The following is a 17,749-nucleotide window of genomic DNA, read 5'->3' on the forward strand; positions in this document are numbered from 1 at the left end:
AAGCACTGGCCTCTGCTCGGGTCACAGCCATGTAAGCCGAGTGACGGTGCAGTGTCCAGGCTTCATTTGCACGTTGGTACTGTAAGTGTCTGCCCGTCACCTTAACACTGCTGAAGTGCTGGGCAACCACAAAAATAATCGTTTAACATGGAAAAATGGAAGCTACCCCAGGAGAAAGCTTTCTTGTATAGGACAGGAGCTAGAAGTACTTAAGCGGCAGTTCTTAATCTGGATGCTTCGCTAGGGTTTGTTTTTTCTTTCTTTTAACTAAATCTTGCTAGAAAAGGTTTTGCGCTACACTTCATTTCGGTATGTCTTTCACTTTTAGCTTTTGCACCAGCTGTTGCACCTCATCCTGGCACCGAGATGCACGTAGTTGTGGAGCAGGAAAAGGTGGCTTCTCCAACTGTCGGATAGGACAACCAGATAAATATTTTTTTCCCAGGCTTCTACCTAAAATGGTGTGTGTCAGCTTCTACCATCCAGTCATGGCTGGAGTTTCTCAACGCTTGCCATGAGTTACTCCGCCTTTCACTCATTACGGCTATTAGCATTGGCACACCTGGCATAGCTGTAGCGTTAGCTGTTTATCGTGTCCGTACCTTTTATGTAGAAACAACATCCTACTGGAGAAAGAAGGGTAGCTTTGGATATGCCGTCACTGCCAAACCCCTTTTCCTTTCCCGTTAAGAAGTGCAGTGAAGCTTAATCACAGTGAAGTTACGTGAGGTTTTGTTGTGGTTTGTTGGGGTCTTTTAAATTGTTTAAAAGAACAACGCTCGGATTTTTACTGTTAGGACTGGTTGAACAGGATGGGCAAAGGATGAGTTTTGCTTTGAAGCAACTTAATGGTAACCGTGAAGAATACAAACCTGTCACCTATAGGAGCGGTATGCTGTGTACGCTTACTCCTGTATTTTGATGTCTGGGGGGTTCTAAATGAACCTCCTTCATCCTACATACAAAGTCACTAGTGATTCAAAGCTGACAACCTAAAAAAAGTGCTTGAAAGCACACAGGAGCTTTCATTTTTATAAATAGTTGACACATACAAAGAAAAAATCATAATATCAGATCCGTCAAAACTTCAGTGCAGTTAATAATTCCATGGAGGTGTTCATCCATGAAATGTTTCTGTCAATCACTTGGTCAAAATTCACTGTTAACTAAAATGACAGGCAGGTTGATACTGACAACGTGTTAAATTTTGTTTGAGCAACGTAAAGGACTTGAAGGAAGTATTTTTTACCATCTTTAGAAACAAAGTACATTTCCAGTTTAACACACGACTTGTTTTCCTAGGCTAGACTTAGTGTTAAACTAGTTGAGTAGTCATCTGTTTTGACGCTTCTGCCTCATTTATACACCGCCTCCCAAAAATGCTTTATTATGGCAGAAAATGTATTTTTAAACCTTCTTGATTAAAAACAAAAGTACCACCGTGTCATTACTTGAGCTGAGCATCTTGAGTTTCCACCAAGGACTACAGAATTATCCTTTCACCTGCTTGTACTTGTTTGTCTCTCTTTATTGAACTAAATCTACTTTTCTTTGGCTAAGGTTTGCATTTTCTATCCTTCAGTCAGACACGACACCTAAAAGCAGTTTGGCACTCTGCTTCTGATCTCTTTTCACTTCAGATATAGGTTAGTTCTAAACCATTTCCTAATGTTTGGGGTTTTCTTTTTCTTCCTGCAAAATGAGCTTGATTTTAATATCCTTGTTGTAAAGGTCAAGGAATAGTTAAAGCTTACTTATGCTTTAAGTCTCTTGGATAATTACTTTCTCTACAATAGAAGTTTGTGGGGTTTTATTTCCTCCAGGAAATACATGCATTATAGTATAATTAGTACGAAATACTGATCAAGACTTAGAACTTTGAATATAAATTGTCTTCCTGGCTCTACTTTGGGGTTGGTTTTGTCCTAAAGGAGTAAAAGTTGCATAGTTTTTCATGAAGCGTCACTCAGCCACTCAGTACTGAAATGTTGCTGAAGTTTGTTTCAGCAGCCCAGAGTGTGTCTGCGATGAAGTCCTGCAGCCTCGGAGCCCTCCTTGCAGCCTCTGGGCGCTCTCCCATGTTCGTGCTGCAGGCTGAAGCGTGGGCCGTGGGGAAAACCCTCCCCTGGCTGCCCTCTGACTGCTCTTGCAGGCATGAATGGAACGATGCCATTGCAGCTGCAGATTTGGCTATTCACTCCTTTTCCTGCTTAACGCTAGTAATAATCTAACCCTGCCCTTGAAGGCTTACTTAATTATTTGGTTTCCATATTTAAGTATGACTGTTACTGGCAAATCCTTTCACTGGCTTCTAATTTATGGCTGAAGGTGAATGTTTGCTAACAGGTGTTTACAGATTGGGGTTTAAGCTTGCTTTTGATAGAATACCTGTGCCAAGGTTGGTTCAAATGCAGGTGGAGAGCTGTTTAACTTGAATCAACTCAACCACCGAACCCCAAACCAAACCCAAGCCTTCCTCACCCCCCACCCCTCCCCCCTGGGGGATTCTTGGGGTTTTGTGTATTTTCTCCTGTACCAGAAAGCAGGAACTTTAACATGTGAGATCCAGTCTGGCACTGCAGCCTTCCTGCAAAATCCATGAAGAAATAGAATTGTCCCCATTCTGGTTATGAAGTTGAACTGGGTTTTTTTGTGACAATCATATTTTACTGACCTGCCACGTCTTCTAGGTAACTGGGCAAAGCCTGCAAGTGTACACTCTCTCAGCATCTAAAATTAAAGCCTTTTGGAAGTACGAAGTTCTGGCGGGATTTGTCAGTAAAAGAACACTGGCTAACACTTGGTCTCTTTCTCTGTCTGGAACTGAAGGAGTGTAGTTTGTCACCTCAGTACCACAGTGATGCCTGAAGCAAAGGCTGCAGGGTAGAGGCTGTTACGAATATAAACTGGTTTCTGTTCATCCTACTGCTTTATCTCCCACAGAAATCTAATCCCTGTTAGCAGCATCAGCCATGTAGACAGGCTACAGCTGCTCCTTACAGGAACACGTTATCTGGTCTCCATCAGGGACGAGAGCCATCTTGAGTCTTCCCTTTCAAAAAGCCTTCAGCATCCAACATTTTGAGCGTGACTAAAGAAAAATTTTACCAAGTTTGGGCAGGGAAGTGTTCCGAAATATTTGTAGAGTCATTTCTCAACAGAAGAAATGAAGACAGACCTAAACAAGAGTTCTTTGTTAAGCGTAGGGGAGGATTTTTAAACAAGGAAAGGTCTAGGGTTTGCTAGTGTTTAGGAGTAGACTACTATTAGAATACAACCAGTCTTAAGAAGGACAAATTGGAGGTTGGCTTAAAGGGAGCTAAATGGAAAGCAGGTTGGACACATAGGTGCATGTTCAAAAACAAATGCATGGCTCCGCAGCCGGTATGCCGGTTACTGAAAGGTGATTAACCACTTCCAGCCATACAGAGCAACAAGTTGCTCAGCCAGCAACGTCTGTGGGGTTTATTCTAAAATTCCATGGGTTTGTTCGCAGCTCCGCGTGCAAACAGCTGTTAACGGGTTGGTTTGTTCCACCTGCCTGCAAGGGCTGAGAGGGGGAAGAATCAAGCCCCTGGGAAGTGAAGGGGTGCATTCCTGAAAATGAATCCTGGAGCTGTGGGTGGTATTTTGTCCGCCTGAGTGAGGGGACACTGTCTAAGCAACCAGCCTTGTAGAGGCCAACAGCACAGACAGCAGGTGAAGAATGCACCCTCTTTGCTCCCAGCTGTATTTTTCTTTGATAAGTACCTAGTTATATGAAAAAAATACATCAGTACTGAAGTTGAAGAAAGCTGGTTCACATTCCAAGAACTACTACAGTGTTTGAACAGGCAGGGTTTTCCCCGCTACCTTGGTGCACCAGAGGCAGCAGAAATTTCTATGCAAGTCTACAGCTTTAACAATCTTTTCAAAGTTGTTTTTCTTCACACATTGTAGGGGAAAAAGTTGACATACAACAGTGTTAGGATTTGGGGTTTTTTTGTTTTTATGAAATTTCTCAAGATATCACAAAATTACACACACTGTAAGCTTAATCTGCACATTTTCCAATGAAAAACTGAAAGGAAATACCTTAAATTTATTACTTGTATATACAATTTCAATCCAAATTTACATTCGTATCATTTTCTTGGATAGCAAAAGGCATGGATCAAACACAGGATTGAGATGTGCCACTTCAGCATAGTTACAGGATATTACTTAAAATATTGGTATGAGTAAATTGAAATTAATTTAGAACAGGCCGTTTAAAAGGCTCCATTTTGTATTGAAATGGTATTAACTGTTGGGAAGGTCACTGCAAACATACACTACTTTACAATGCAAACGTTCATCATTTGTTTCATTGAGATTCACAAGACAATGACTGAAAAATGAATGGACTTACACCCTCTGAGATCTGGTAGGAGTTTAAAACCCTGGATGTGGCTGTGCAGTCAGTTCAGACACCTTCACAGATTAAGGCATTTGTGCTAGACGTAGCTTTTTAACTTTAAAAGTGAAGTCTTTTCTGCAGTTAATGTTTAACAAAAACCTGAAATTCTTCTTACCTGCTCTAGGAAACAAGAAGTTACTCATTTGAGTCTTCAAAAACCAAGTAGTGAAGTTAAGAAGAAATTACAGGATATTAACATCCCCATCTTTCAGCTACAGCAATGGATTTGTATTTGAGTAACTTACATTCGGTGAAATCGTGTTTAGACCTGTTTGAAATTATTTATGCTTAGCTAGCACAATTTAAACAGAACTTCATTCAGATATTGTAAAATAAAGCAAAAAATAAGATTTACAAGGAATACTTTGTTTCCCCTCCAAACTCTTTTTTATTACTTGAAATATGGAGGAAAAAGACCAAACACATTTGGAAAAATTATGCCTCTCCTGTTAGAGCAATTAATAATCATGCTAATTCAAATGAAGATACCTCTCAAGCCAAGAATAATTTGAATAGTTTGCTATTTTAACAACCTGCACAAACTGTAGATACTATATGTTAATTTAAGACCCTATGAAGCCAACAGATCCATCTTCCCCTGTACACTTCTGTTGCTTGACTTACTAAGAACCAGTACTGAAGGAAATACCTGCAAAACTATCCCAGTTATGTCCACTCAAACTCCATACTTAATAAAATACTATGGAGACCCTGAAAAAAACCAGAAACTATGTCTTTAAATAGAATCCAGAAATGCAGTTTCATGTATAGCTGCACATTCTCAAGCGTGCTTTTGCACAAAAGCGTACTTTTTAATAGTTAGATTCAAGAGCAAACCAATCAAATAGATCTTTCCTTTACATTTAAAATTCTACATACAATGTAATCTTTTTTGCTTTGGTAAAATACAAAAAACGGGAAACTCTGGGTAAAGAAAGCACAGTAAATATCATGGGTATATCATACCTTTTTTAAGAAATATGAGCTGAAATGTAAGGCATCCCCGAAGTATTTTTTGCATATGCAAGGAATGCAGTTCTTTGTAAACAAAAGCTTGAGGAAAGCAATACTGAAGCCAAAGAATCTTCCCTAGGATCCTTCCAATGATCCCAAAACCAAGAGCAACTCTCCTAGGGTAAGTGTTATGGAACTAAATCCTGTGAAAAAGAGAATCCAATCCTTTGTCTTACCCATACATTTTTAATCATGTATTAGATCGGCTTGCCTTGAAGATCTCCCAATTAAGAGAATGGTGTAAAAGTTGATTCTCAAGGGCGTCAGCTCATCTTAAGTCTATTTTTCTGGTACATCATTTCCTATAGATTTTGCGGCAGCACTGTTATGACCTACGGATGCTTGCACAGTGTTCCCACTGGTAAGGTTGCCCAGTGCCTGGGACTGACAGGCAGCTGTGGGTTTAGCGGCAAGAAGTGCTTTAGATGAATTAGACTGATGTCTGCGATGACCTGAATCTTCACCTGCAGCAGCAACCGGTCTCTTTCTGCCAGATTCTTCACTAATAGGAGGCTGAAAATAAACACGAGCAACCTGTTAGATGTTTTTCTGTAAGGCCAGGTATTTGCCCTTTCATACACTTAACAGATCAAAAAAAGACAGAGCGTTCCATAACTCAGCTTAGTTATTCACAACTCATTGGTAATATTCTACAGCTCTCCTGGCCATTTAGCTAGAAGCGCAAGTGCATGACATATTAAGGACTTTAAACAGTCTTACATTATTTAATTGTCACTGCCCAAATGTTTGCCACAACTCCTAGGAAATGGAGGATTACCGGGGCCGATGGTAGCGCAGTGCCCCGTAAGCCAGGTACGAAAGGCAGGGCAGCACTACACTCCGGAACCGTACTCTAAGAATTCGGCATTCTGCAGGGAGGCTGCACTGAATTTGGCACTTACATTCTCAGCAAGGACAATGCCTGTCACAGTTCATCAAGGATTGCCATTCATTAATTTGCCAAATTCCTGAACGGTATAGAAATCATCAGTCTTACCAAATGACAAGCTTTTTTTTTTTTTTTTTTTTTTTTCCTATTTCTTTCACTACACAATGAAAATGGATCAACGCTTTCTACGTTTTAGCCACCTCAGCACCATACTTTGGTTTAAAAAGAAAATAATAACAAATGGCTAGAACACAACTGCCTTTTTCATTCAAATTTTTGTAATCATGCTTTTTCTAGTGATTGACAGGATTCGTAAAGCTGCCTTTTTGTGAACTGAAGTAACTGTTCTCAGTTTACCTTGCAGTAAAAATATTCATACACCAAATATTTATTTGAAATAGGTACTGAAACTTACATCTACTCTGAAGTCCTCCAGCCTCTTAAATTTACTAAGGTACTCTTGCAGTTTGGCGTCAATGGCTGGAGTCTTGTGCTGAGAGTATTTTAGATAAGCCCAAAATTTTTCCAGTCCATAGAGCTGACCTGATAATGGAAAAACACAATTTTACCAATTTACAGAGGTCAGATGTAATTAAAAAAAACCTTAATTATTCACTGGTAACTGTATGTTTAAGAGAACTGAAGATAAAAGGAACACAAACAGAAATGGCTCTTGGGTTCATTAACAAGTTAGGGCCAAGGAACGGGGATTATCTCCAACTAAAGTTACCCCAGTGTGAGCCGTGACCGGCCTATGATAATTACCAGCTTCGTAGTCTTTCTTCGTTTCTTCTTGGAAATCCTTGAATATTTCTTGCCTGAATTTCTTTTCTAGGCCATAGCTGTAAAACCTAAACAAGCATTCCAATCCATACCTGTAACAGAACAAAGAGGTACAAATACCTTACACATATGCTGCTCATCCCTCAGAGGGAGGCAAGTTTCCAGTCTCTCCTTGCATTTAAGTAGACGGCACAGTCTCATTTTACCCTTCTCCTAAAAAAACGCTTCCTTTTCGCATCAGTTTTTATCACCCCATTGTTCTGAAACATCTTCACGAATAACCAAAACTGACTTAGGAAAATCAGGTCCGTCCCATGGTTTCAATTTAGGATCTACGGACACTATACACACATACAAAATGAAGACAAATGCTTTCATGTTTTCAGTATGTGTGGGCACACAAACATTTTTAACACAAGACCAATCATAGTGGGTCGGCCCAGGAGTCAGCCTAACCCGCCACCAGCGCAAAACCCGCCGTGTAAGGCAGGACTGTGTTCCTGCAGCTCCCACCCACCCCAGTGGCAGGGTTTCTGGCTCGGCACTCAGTGATGCTTCGGCATTACTCTGGCTTTGGCTGCCTCGGGTCTCCAGATAGCGCAGACCTCCTCCCGTTCTTGCCTGCTGCCACCTTAGCGCCCTTAAAAGCCTTCTGAAGTTTCTCCTAGTAAACGTATCCTTGGATAATCACAGAGCATCAAGTAATCCAGAGCAGAGAGACAAGGCGTTATTAAAGCCACTTCACCCCCCAGGGAATATCACTCTGCAGCCTCAAGTGACATATCCAAACTTCAGGATTCTGTAAGCCGGTAGGTACATCCTCGCTTGGCACTCAGAACGCTGGGCTACCTCGTCTTTTCAGCTAAGGGAAACAGAGGTGGGAGGAACTGGGTGGAAGGAAGGGAATAACATCAGAGAGCTAAAGGGGCAGCGGTAATTTCCTTTGTGGTCATTTCTCTGGTATTTTTATAAGGCCAGAAGCAGTCGCACCAAAGTTCAATGAGGTTAAGAACGTCTTCACCTATGGAAGGAAGAATCTTAGGAGTGTAAATAAGTACAGAGCTGACTTGTCACAGTCAACAAGTTACAGGGTTTTGTAGAATTCAAGACCGATGACAAGTCAGGAAATGCTGCACATTTAGCTATTATCTGCAAAGCACAAATATAAACAAACAGATTTTTGCTATTAAAATAACTTACACAGGCTGCTATTTTAAAGATTTCCAAAGACTCAAAACCAATACTAGAAATGTTCACTTCAGATATACGCAAACTGCACAGGTACGACCTCAACAGCTCAACTTCCAGGAAAAAGTGAATACCTGTAGTGTTCTCTTGCATCATCTAAAGCAAGTTGTTTGAATTCTTCATACATTTTCTTGTTAAAGTGATCTCTCAAAAAAAAGGACCAGAAACGAAACAACGTGTTCATTTCTTGGGACTGGCCAATTCCCAACCGTTTCCTCTCTGGAAGAAAAAAGAAAGGAGTAAAAAAAGAGAAAGTTATTTTCAATTTTTCAGCAACATATTTTCAAGTGCTTTTCCATTAGTAATACACACACAAGAGCTTACAGTAACTGAAGTTTAAATGCGAGGGTAATTTTTTTGTCAGGGAAAATAAAGTTAAATGGAAAGCAGAGTTCATAAAAGAGAAACAAAATACATCTTGCTTTCCTTTTCCAAGAAAAAATTAGGATGAGGAACAGTGTGGAGAAAACTGGTATCAGATGACGCCTTGAAAATTTTAGGTAGAATTTCAGGAAGTACATTTAGTGGCTTACCCATCAGACACCTTCGACGATATTTGTGGTACACCTGTTGAGTAAAGCCATTTTCCTTTAACAGTTCATGAGAAGGATGCTGAAATTTTGGAAGAGAATTTGGGGTACACCCGTAACCTCCCGCTAATGGAGCTCCTTCTGAAGGCGAAGCACTGGAACTGCTGAAGAAAAAAGAAAAAAAAAAAAAAAAAAAAGCAAATGCACTTCTGTCCTGTAAAGAGTGCTTTTCTATAGAATCAGTTTTCAACCATTCTGATCTATGCAAGAGCTGTCAGAATAGCGCAGTCACCGCAGGACCACCACTACAATGCATGCCTGGAGTCCCAGTCACCCGCTTTTGAAATCAGATTCTGAGCTAATATGTCAAAAACCAGACAGTTTTGAATGACAATAATTAAACATTACATTACTGCCTGATTTTAAATGACCGCCTAACGGCAAAATCACTGAAGTGAATGTCAGTACTTCAAGTAATATTACTGCTACAGTATCATGGCTCAACAACGTTGTGGAACCTAGTCAGCCTGGCTAGCTTACTCCCCAGTAACCTCGCATTCTATCGTTTTGTCTTTCTTGATCGCTCTGCTCTTCCCTCCAATGTGTTTATAAATTGTATTTTATCACAGACTGTTTCTCCATTAGCAGTGAGAACTAATGATACTGCAAATAAATATTCTACAACTGAAAAAAAATAAAAATTACCTCACAGAGGAAGTTCTCGGCCTGTGGTCTCTGGAATCCATCACCCAACCCACATGGCATTCTAAGGGAGGATTTGTACTGTGTCGTGTTTTTCTTTTTCTTGGAGTCTAAGAAAGCAAATGAAGTATTTATTTCCCTATTTTCATTTCACTCATTCTCTCCCTATTAAGACAAAGTTCTAAAAATTTTATATTCTATCTAACACATTATAGTCACAACACTCTGGTTACATAACCTAAAGATTAGTCTTATGTAACAAATTCAAAGTCTTTGACATGACACTTTTTCAGCAAGGTCTTTTAAGAAATGTTACAGAGAAAACTAGGAAATCATTTTGTAACAATATGGTAAATATTTTGAAGATAAGCCATAAAAATGTACAAGTGTTTATTTTTTTTTTTTTTCTTTTTATTCCTGGTAAATCGTATGCACAGGCATGAGTTTTACAGACTTTTTCTGGTTTTAGAAAAAGTATGTTTCCATTTACCTTCACATCAATGGATCGTGCTTCTTTAACAACAGGGTAGAACCTGGGTGTTTTGTTGGGGTCCTGTAGCCTTGGGGTGCGAGGTGTTCGCGGGGTGAAGCCAGGTTGAATGCAGGGGGAATCTGGCACTGCTGTTGGCAGTGATCGAGCTATTGCTGCCGTCGGAGGGACTTCAACACTTAACAAATTACAAGGCAGCTCCTCTGCCAAATCTGTAGGCAGGAAGGACAAAACACTCATTTTCAAAACAGACTTCGGATTTCAAAGCTTAAGCTCCCTTAGTATCTTAAAGGCCTGTTTCATTTCAAATGAACCACATCATCCCCAAAGGATAATCAAATTAAAAAGAGCACTCTGTGCAGAAGCAGCACAAACCGCTCAAAACTAGGAAATAAAGTTTCAAGCATGTCTTTGCTAGAAAATTTAAACCCACTTCTTCACTGCTTGTTCTTTGGTACTTACACTAGGGAAGTAATGGAAAATAAACACTGGTGAAAGCATAACCACATTCTTGCTTTTTGGTGAGGCCGTGGGTTTAGTAAGGTGGTTTTCTTCAACTGCTTTAAAGACACTATTAGCATGTATCCGAGTAAATGTTAATACTACTACTGCATCAGAAATACTCAAAAGATAAGATTTGGACATAGTGACTGCTCAGTAAGGTTATGATACAAATAGAAAATTCTTCTAGTTTCAATTCCTTCTATCCCCATTTCCCGTAAAAATACTGGTTTCTAGAAAATATGTTTCACAACATCACTAGCTATTACTTTACACACTGTGAATGTCAAACTACACAAAAAGCACCTGGTGTTGGTACATGGTGACAACAAAATAGAACACTGCCTTTTGATGCTCATACACATCCTGCAAAGTAGTAGTACCAGCTTGTTCTAACTCAATGGAAACCATGCTACTAACAAACAGCTGACAATTTGAAAAATGAGCAAAGAGCAATCCCCTCGGATTGCTGACTGAACCAAAATTGAAATATTACACAGGCAGAAAGAGTTAAAACACCTATGGAATTGCTCTTTATTACAGAGATTCGGAAAAAAAATAATACTTATTACTTACCTTTCCGTAACCCTGAAGGTCCTGGAGGAACTTCTTGGGTTGGATCAGCAACTGGTTCTGGTGCAAGACTATCAAATTCCTCTTTACTAATGAGGCTTAGCTTCTTAAAGTTCTCAATCTCTTGCTGAATTAGAGAAAGCAAATTGTAAATGCAAAGCACAATAATTAATATCATCCGGAGAAACAGGTGAAATTCATAGAAGAGAAAATAAGCAAGCCAGAACTGACACAGCTACCCACACACAGCCAGTACAGATTTCTTTTCAGGAAAATGGAAGAAGTCTCTAGCACACGTTGTAAAAAAAGCTGCCACGGACACTGTATATAAGCTCACACTGCACTAGCTAAAACAAAGTTACGCCGGTAAATGGGCAAATGGAGACAGTAAGGCCACCTACATGCGAATTTTCACAGACAAATAAGAAATAAAAACAACTGAGACCCTGGCCCCTTGCCAAACCCCAAACCATCCCTCTTCTGCAGTAAGTGTGCCAAGGAAGGCCCTAGCAATTTAGGGGAGCAAAAAAGACCCTCCTCCCTTTCTCAGGCAACATCTTAAGAAAAGCCAGCATTTGTAAATAAAGTGTTCAGCTTGGTTTTTTTTTTTTTTTTAATGTTTTCATTGGTAGCTTAAACCGCAAAAGCACAGGATTTTCCAGGATGTGTGGCAACAAGTCAAATCACTTTTGCCCCTGCTCAGCTGAAGGTGGGGCGGGACATCTCTGTGCGTGCATGCTGTGCGTGAAAAATCTTGTTTAAATCAATGTTAAGAACAAAACAACAAAAAAGTAGTTTTCCCTGGCTGTGTGCTATTTCTCACTGTCCTCTTCTAGTGTGCTGGTTTTCTTGGTCCATTTCCTTTATAATAAAAACTCCATATTCTGAATTGTACCCTTACTTTCCTGCTCTTATTCTCAACATTCGTTTTTATCTGTCAGCTCTTTTTTGTACCCACATGCCCCATTTGTCCTTTAAGCTGCTTCCCCCAAACCACCTTTACCCTTGTGCACAGATAAAGCTCCTTCTCCTCACCACTTACTGTTTAGGTAACTTTGTATTTCTGTACACTTAATATCTGCTAGTGACACAGTGAGATCGTTGACACACGTGCCACTCACTGGGCTCACTTGCACAAAAAAATAAACCAAGAGTGATACGTGACAGGACTGCAGTATGCCACGTTGACCTCTGCCTTTGCAGTGCTGGAGTTCAACTCATCTAATTTTACAGCTGCTCAGTATATTTAAAAAAATAATAAATAATATTTTTTAAAAATATCAAAGCTGACCATCTCCTTGTAAAGGTTTGAAAGCCTCAAAGACGGGCCCACGCACAGGCTAGGAAATAGAAGTGTTTCTCCAATGAAATGTAAGGTGTACAATCCAAAGTTTCATTTGCTGACAGAGCTAACGTTGTAACAAGCTACAAGGCAAACAGAACCTTAACGTAAAACTACTTCAAAATGACTGTATTACCGTCCTCTCATCTTATCTCAAGAATGTGACCACTTCCTCTCCGGTAAGGGTTTGCAAATGTTATGAAACAAACTATTCATAGAACAAGAAAACACTGGAAAAGTTGAAATTTCTCCAAAATGTTAAGAGATAGTTCTAAAAATATTCATTCAATGTTTTTGGTCAAATCTGTGACAAGAAAAACTTGCCGATTTTGCTTTCAACTTGTTTACAATATTATCAAAATAAAGAGAGTTCAAGAGACCTGTAAACTGAACTACTATCACTTTTCTTTCAAAAAAAATACAGCATTTTACAATTACACAGCAGATGGCTGAAATCCATTTTAGAACTGTTTGGACGGGCATAGTCTTCAGGTAAAAATTTAAGAAAGTTACCTTCAACATAGTGTCATTCTCACTCTGCTCCATCCACAAATCCTGTTCATAATAGTATAAGCCATCATTAATAACTTTAGCAAGTTCTGATGTTATTTTTGCACGGCATACATGGTTGCCAGAACGATCTCCACCAAGATGTCTTCTCATATATGGTGGTGTCTGTGTTACGATCAAAATCTTGTTTACATCCTGATCATCAATTTCATAATCAGAATCGCTGTCTGACCAATCAGTAAATTTATTCTTCCGACCTTGAATTTGTTCCATCTCTTCATCAAACATAAAATCAAGTTCTTCCTGTTCTTGCTCCTCTGGAGGTGGGGGTGGCTGTTGTTGATCTGATGTTTGATCAGACACAGGAACGCCGCTCTCCTAAGTTGGAAAAGGTGATGCGTTTTACATTTGAATTGGACAGACATTATCCAAATGGGAGACAAACAGAACATGATAGAACATTTTCAATAAACAAACATAGGGGAAACTGGAAACAATATAGCCATTTTCAGATGCTTATTAAGTAAATTACTGTACTAAATAATTCTGCCATAAGCTTTTAGAACAATTACCGATGCACATAATACATTTTTTCAATAATCAACAGGTACAACTGCCCCTCAGCAGAAAAAAAAAAAAACCCACACCACAGTATTTCATTTTAGTGAGCTTTAGATCAGAATTTCAAATGCACTCAGTTATTCTAGGTCCGACACAGTGAGAAGTATGCACACTAACTGTACTGCATTATCACGCATCACACGTTACGATGTGAAAAATCTTCTTTTACGGTATAATCTATAAGTTGCCAGGTTTTGCATTTGTTTATTTAAAACCAACTTAAAGGTTTTTGATTTTACCTTTAGTTTGACTGTGGATGCACGGTGCCTCTTCTTCACTTCTATCCAAGGTTCAGAGTCCAAATCAGGCAAACTTGTAGACAATCCTTTAGACATCGTCTGAAAATTACTCGTTTCGGTGTTTTCCTTTGGACTCAGCGGGCTTCCCAGTCTTGGAGAACTTGGTGCAGACTCTAGCAGTGGAAAACAGTTCAGTTTCTACTCTGGATTGCTTTATTTTTGTTTAGTTTCATTTTGTTAAGGGGGTTTTTTTGTTGTTTGGGGTGGTTTTTTCAGTTGTTTCACTAGTCTCTTTTAACCATAGCGACTATTTTTCTACTTCTCTGATGAAATGTAACACTGATCAGCAGAATTTCTTTTCATTTTTAGGAGATGGCTTTTCGCAGTTCACTCAACATTTTAGGGAAATATCAATTCTTGCAACTTATTTATGTGTAAAGTTTCTAACAGTCTGAGATAAGTTACGTGTTAGTCAGAAAACAAGAGCAGCATCATTGGGGACAGGTTTTCTCCACGCCATCCTCTAGCTCTACGGATGGGTGCCTAACTCAGTCTTCATTCTTGCCATCTAATTCCAGCCAACATTTTAGTAAAAGATTTCCCTGCCGAGGGCTGCCAGCAAACAAAGCCATCTCCCTATTAATAATGCGAATGAAATCCCCATCCAAAACCAGGATGCATCAAAAAAAAAGAGTTAACATGCAGCTGCTACCAAAATGAAGCAGATTTTACCACTAACTTAAGATTACCATTACTGCTTCTACTACTACTACACAACTGTAGTCCATCATACTATATTCCGGAGAACGGTCACAGCAGCAGCATGTAAGACACATTTTTATCTCCTTCACATCAGCCATGCCAGCCATGCGACTTGGCAACTGCAAGGCTGACAGAAACGTATCAGCTGAATAAACCATTACCAAATGTACCACTTCTATTATGAAATCAGTATCAAAAGGCAAATTTCCTAAGCTAGATCGACAGTCCTGAACTCGTTTCTATAAAATAAATCCTTTACCAGTATGTGAGCCAAAAATTTGGCCTGGTATGAATTCTGGACAATTGATGAGCTGGGAAAAGTCAGTCGGTGGCAGGCTGCACGGAGGAGGACCTGGAATCGGCCACTTTTCTGGATCAACCCTTTTTCTTAGCCTCTGATCCACAATTTCAACTTCTGTACTGTCCCTTAGGGCCTGCGTGACAAGCATATTATAACTTTAGAAACTTTACATATCTAGCACCACCTAAAAAAGAAAAAAACACTCCCAAACTTTGCCATTTATAGTCTCCTTACAAAATCCTTGTCAATGCAAACAGGAATTCATAGCACCGACTTTAAATGGCAGTACAAAATTAACCAAACAACTTTCTACATACATACTCCTGAATTATTTTACCTCCAAAATGAGGGCAGCATTTGTAGTCAGAGCTTGCATCCGACGGAAGCTTGCAATCAATGAAACAGGCAGAAATCCTTGTTGGTCCATCTTTCTCCTCAGAAAGAAGTCTCTTTCCAAATTTTCTGTGCTGAAATAATACTCACTGCAGAAAAGAAACATACAAATATGAGCCTGTCATAGGTTAAAGAAAAATCCCAAAATAGCAACTTAAGAGATTCCTTGTTAGAAGTCTTCCATTAAAAACAGACCACACTTTGCCATCATCAACAAAATCGTTCCTTCCACGGGTGTATCATTATAAACAAAACTTACAGAACAGCATGCATGCTCAACGTGTTAAGAAAGAGTTATGATCCAGTACAGTACATAGAGGGTATAAATCAAAGCCTTGTTAACATTTGCATACATGAACTGCATAAGGAAAAAAACTGTGCTCAATTTTTCTTTCACCCACCCCCCTTCCTTATTACTTACATGAACAGAAGGAAACAACATTTTCTTAGCCTCCATATAGATGAAGGACAACTACTGCTTACAGTCAGAGCATAAGTTATTTCCCACACAGCAGTATCAGTGCGCCTCCATTCTGAACTGTATCTTTTCTTTTCCCAGTTTCCAGTACATTAGAAGGTTTAAGTATCCTATCTGAGTGTTGAGGCACATATATGTACTCTGAATCATTACTTCAAGCATGCTTGCGGGAAGATGAGAAAACAAAAATAGTAATGTTGTATTTGTCGTGAAACTGTACCAAAAGGCACAACAGTTCATGGCGAAAGGTAAAGTCAAAAAGAAGAGATGATGTTAAGCGGATAAAGAGAAGAGGGACAAGGACCATTTTGAGAATCTGACAATACCACAGAACGAGAGAGACAAGGGACAAAGAAATAGCAGAAAGACAAATCTTCTTAAACAATGAAGCTGCTCTACAAAATGGTTAGGGTGTCAAGATGTTTTATACTCTAGTGAAGAGGAAAATAAGGAATTCAAATCATGACCTGTCACACAAAGCAAGCAAACAAGAAAACATGTTATGAAAAAGAATGGACAACCCCCCCCCCCCCCAAATCAATCATGACAACTAAAATCTAGGCCTTTCACAGAGTTTACACATCATACCATGATTTTGCATATTGCATCCAACGAACACTACTCCTCATCAGGTTCAAGAAAGTAGGCAGTGAAATATTTAATGGAGAGCAATTAAAATTCCGTAACACAAAAATAGAGATAGTGCAAAATAAAACAAGAGGGCATTAAAACGCTGAGGGGGAAAAAGCCCAACCACATGCAGATGTAAATAAAGTTAATTCTAATTTCAACTAAGTATAAAATGCTAAGTGTCTCCACTGAAGTTGGGATCAAGGCCAAAGTTACCAAGAGGAGAGGACTCTGATGCCATCACTGACCCAAGGAGAAGCTTGGTACCATTTCTCACTCTAATTTTTGGTAGCTAAAGAAATCCAACGTTAAAGCTTTCTATATGAAACACTCGGCTCCAGGACTGAATGAATATAAAAGTCTCAAAGTTGGACAATAAGACATATGACAAATGAAAACACTGCCATTAGATCGGAGCACACGGAGAAAAGAATAACTCTTTCGGAGAATTAGCTCTCACTCAGAGCTAAGTAAACTGACCAGTGAAGCAACTGCGCACAAAGAGAAAGTTTCTTTCAAGAATATCCTGTTTACTGTTCTGAACTGCTACATTTCTTCTCCCCTCCCAGTCTAGAAGATAAGCAAGCACAAAAGCCATATATCAAGTTTTTACTACTGTTACCTTTACAGTCATACAGTAAAGGTAAAATCTTGTAACGATTCACCTAGTTAAAAATTCCACAAGCAGAAATGGACAATGACTGAACTTGACTCAAACTGCCTCACTTGATGTCCATCACTCTAGAAAAAGGAATGTGAAAGACCATTAATGATAAATGAAAACAACGCACAAATTTGCTCCAAGTAGAGGGACAAACCTACACACACACACATACACCCCCTCCAGCTTTTCTTTTCATTTTCCTCAGTCCCTTCACTTGTTCTTGAATTGATGGAGACCTGGGTGCGTGTCTGGACTTGTATTTCTTTATTTTTTAAAGAAAGAGGACTTTTTAAATAGAATTCTACTGCATGTTGCAGACTGAGGAGTTGCTGAGCACTGAAACATTTCAGGCTGACAACTCCAGCCTGTAATTAAAAACATTAAAGATGTTTTTGTATCCAATACAAATATTACGCTCACTTGTACATCAAGCTGGTTCTTGGGACAAGCATGAACTGCTTGACAGCAGTGCATTTCTTACTGTAATTACGTATCCACTCAGCTGAACATAGTCTCTTAAGATTTTTCCCTCTTAAGCAGGTAAATTGTTTTAAAATTCATCAGCTGACTAGGATTCAAACACCAATCTCACTCCTCTAATATTAATCTTGGACTCCATAAGGAACGCTGAGACCTAACAG

At 39.3% G+C, this 17,749-nt stretch overlaps 1 protein-coding gene across 10 annotated transcripts in view; it reads right to left on the reverse strand.

Moving 5' to 3' along the window:
- Positions 1 to 3,964: 3,964 nt before the first annotated feature.
- LARP1B (La ribonucleoprotein 1B) overlaps positions 3,965 to 17,749 on the reverse strand; it is a 32,486-nt gene continuing 18,701 nt past the window's right edge. For 5 of the 10 annotated variants that reach the window (XM_056324198.1, XM_056324168.1, XM_056324208.1 and 2 more), the window contains exons 8-19: positions 15,281 to 15,425; positions 14,902 to 15,076; positions 13,881 to 14,053; positions 13,024 to 13,398; positions 11,172 to 11,295; positions 10,095 to 10,306; positions 9,608 to 9,714; positions 8,906 to 9,066; positions 8,447 to 8,591; positions 7,107 to 7,216; positions 6,757 to 6,884; positions 3,965 to 5,965 (exon numbers count right to left, since the gene is read on the reverse strand). In XM_056324198.1, the coding sequence (XP_056180173.1) occupies positions 5,732 to 5,965; positions 6,757 to 6,884; positions 7,107 to 7,216; positions 8,447 to 8,591; positions 8,906 to 9,066; positions 9,608 to 9,714; positions 10,095 to 10,306; positions 11,172 to 11,295; positions 13,024 to 13,398; positions 13,881 to 14,053; positions 14,902 to 15,076; positions 15,281 to 15,425 (2,089 nt within the window). In that variant the 3' untranslated portion in view covers positions 3,965 to 5,731. The other 5 variants (XM_056324189.1, XM_056324179.1, XR_008819386.1 and 2 more) reach the window with 5 other exon arrangements.

The sequence above is a fragment of the Falco biarmicus genome, chromosome 1 (genome assembly GCF_023638135.1).
Source record: "Falco biarmicus isolate bFalBia1 chromosome 1, bFalBia1.pri, whole genome shotgun sequence".
Classification (NCBI taxonomy): Eukaryota; Metazoa; Chordata; class Aves; order Falconiformes; family Falconidae; genus Falco; species Falco biarmicus.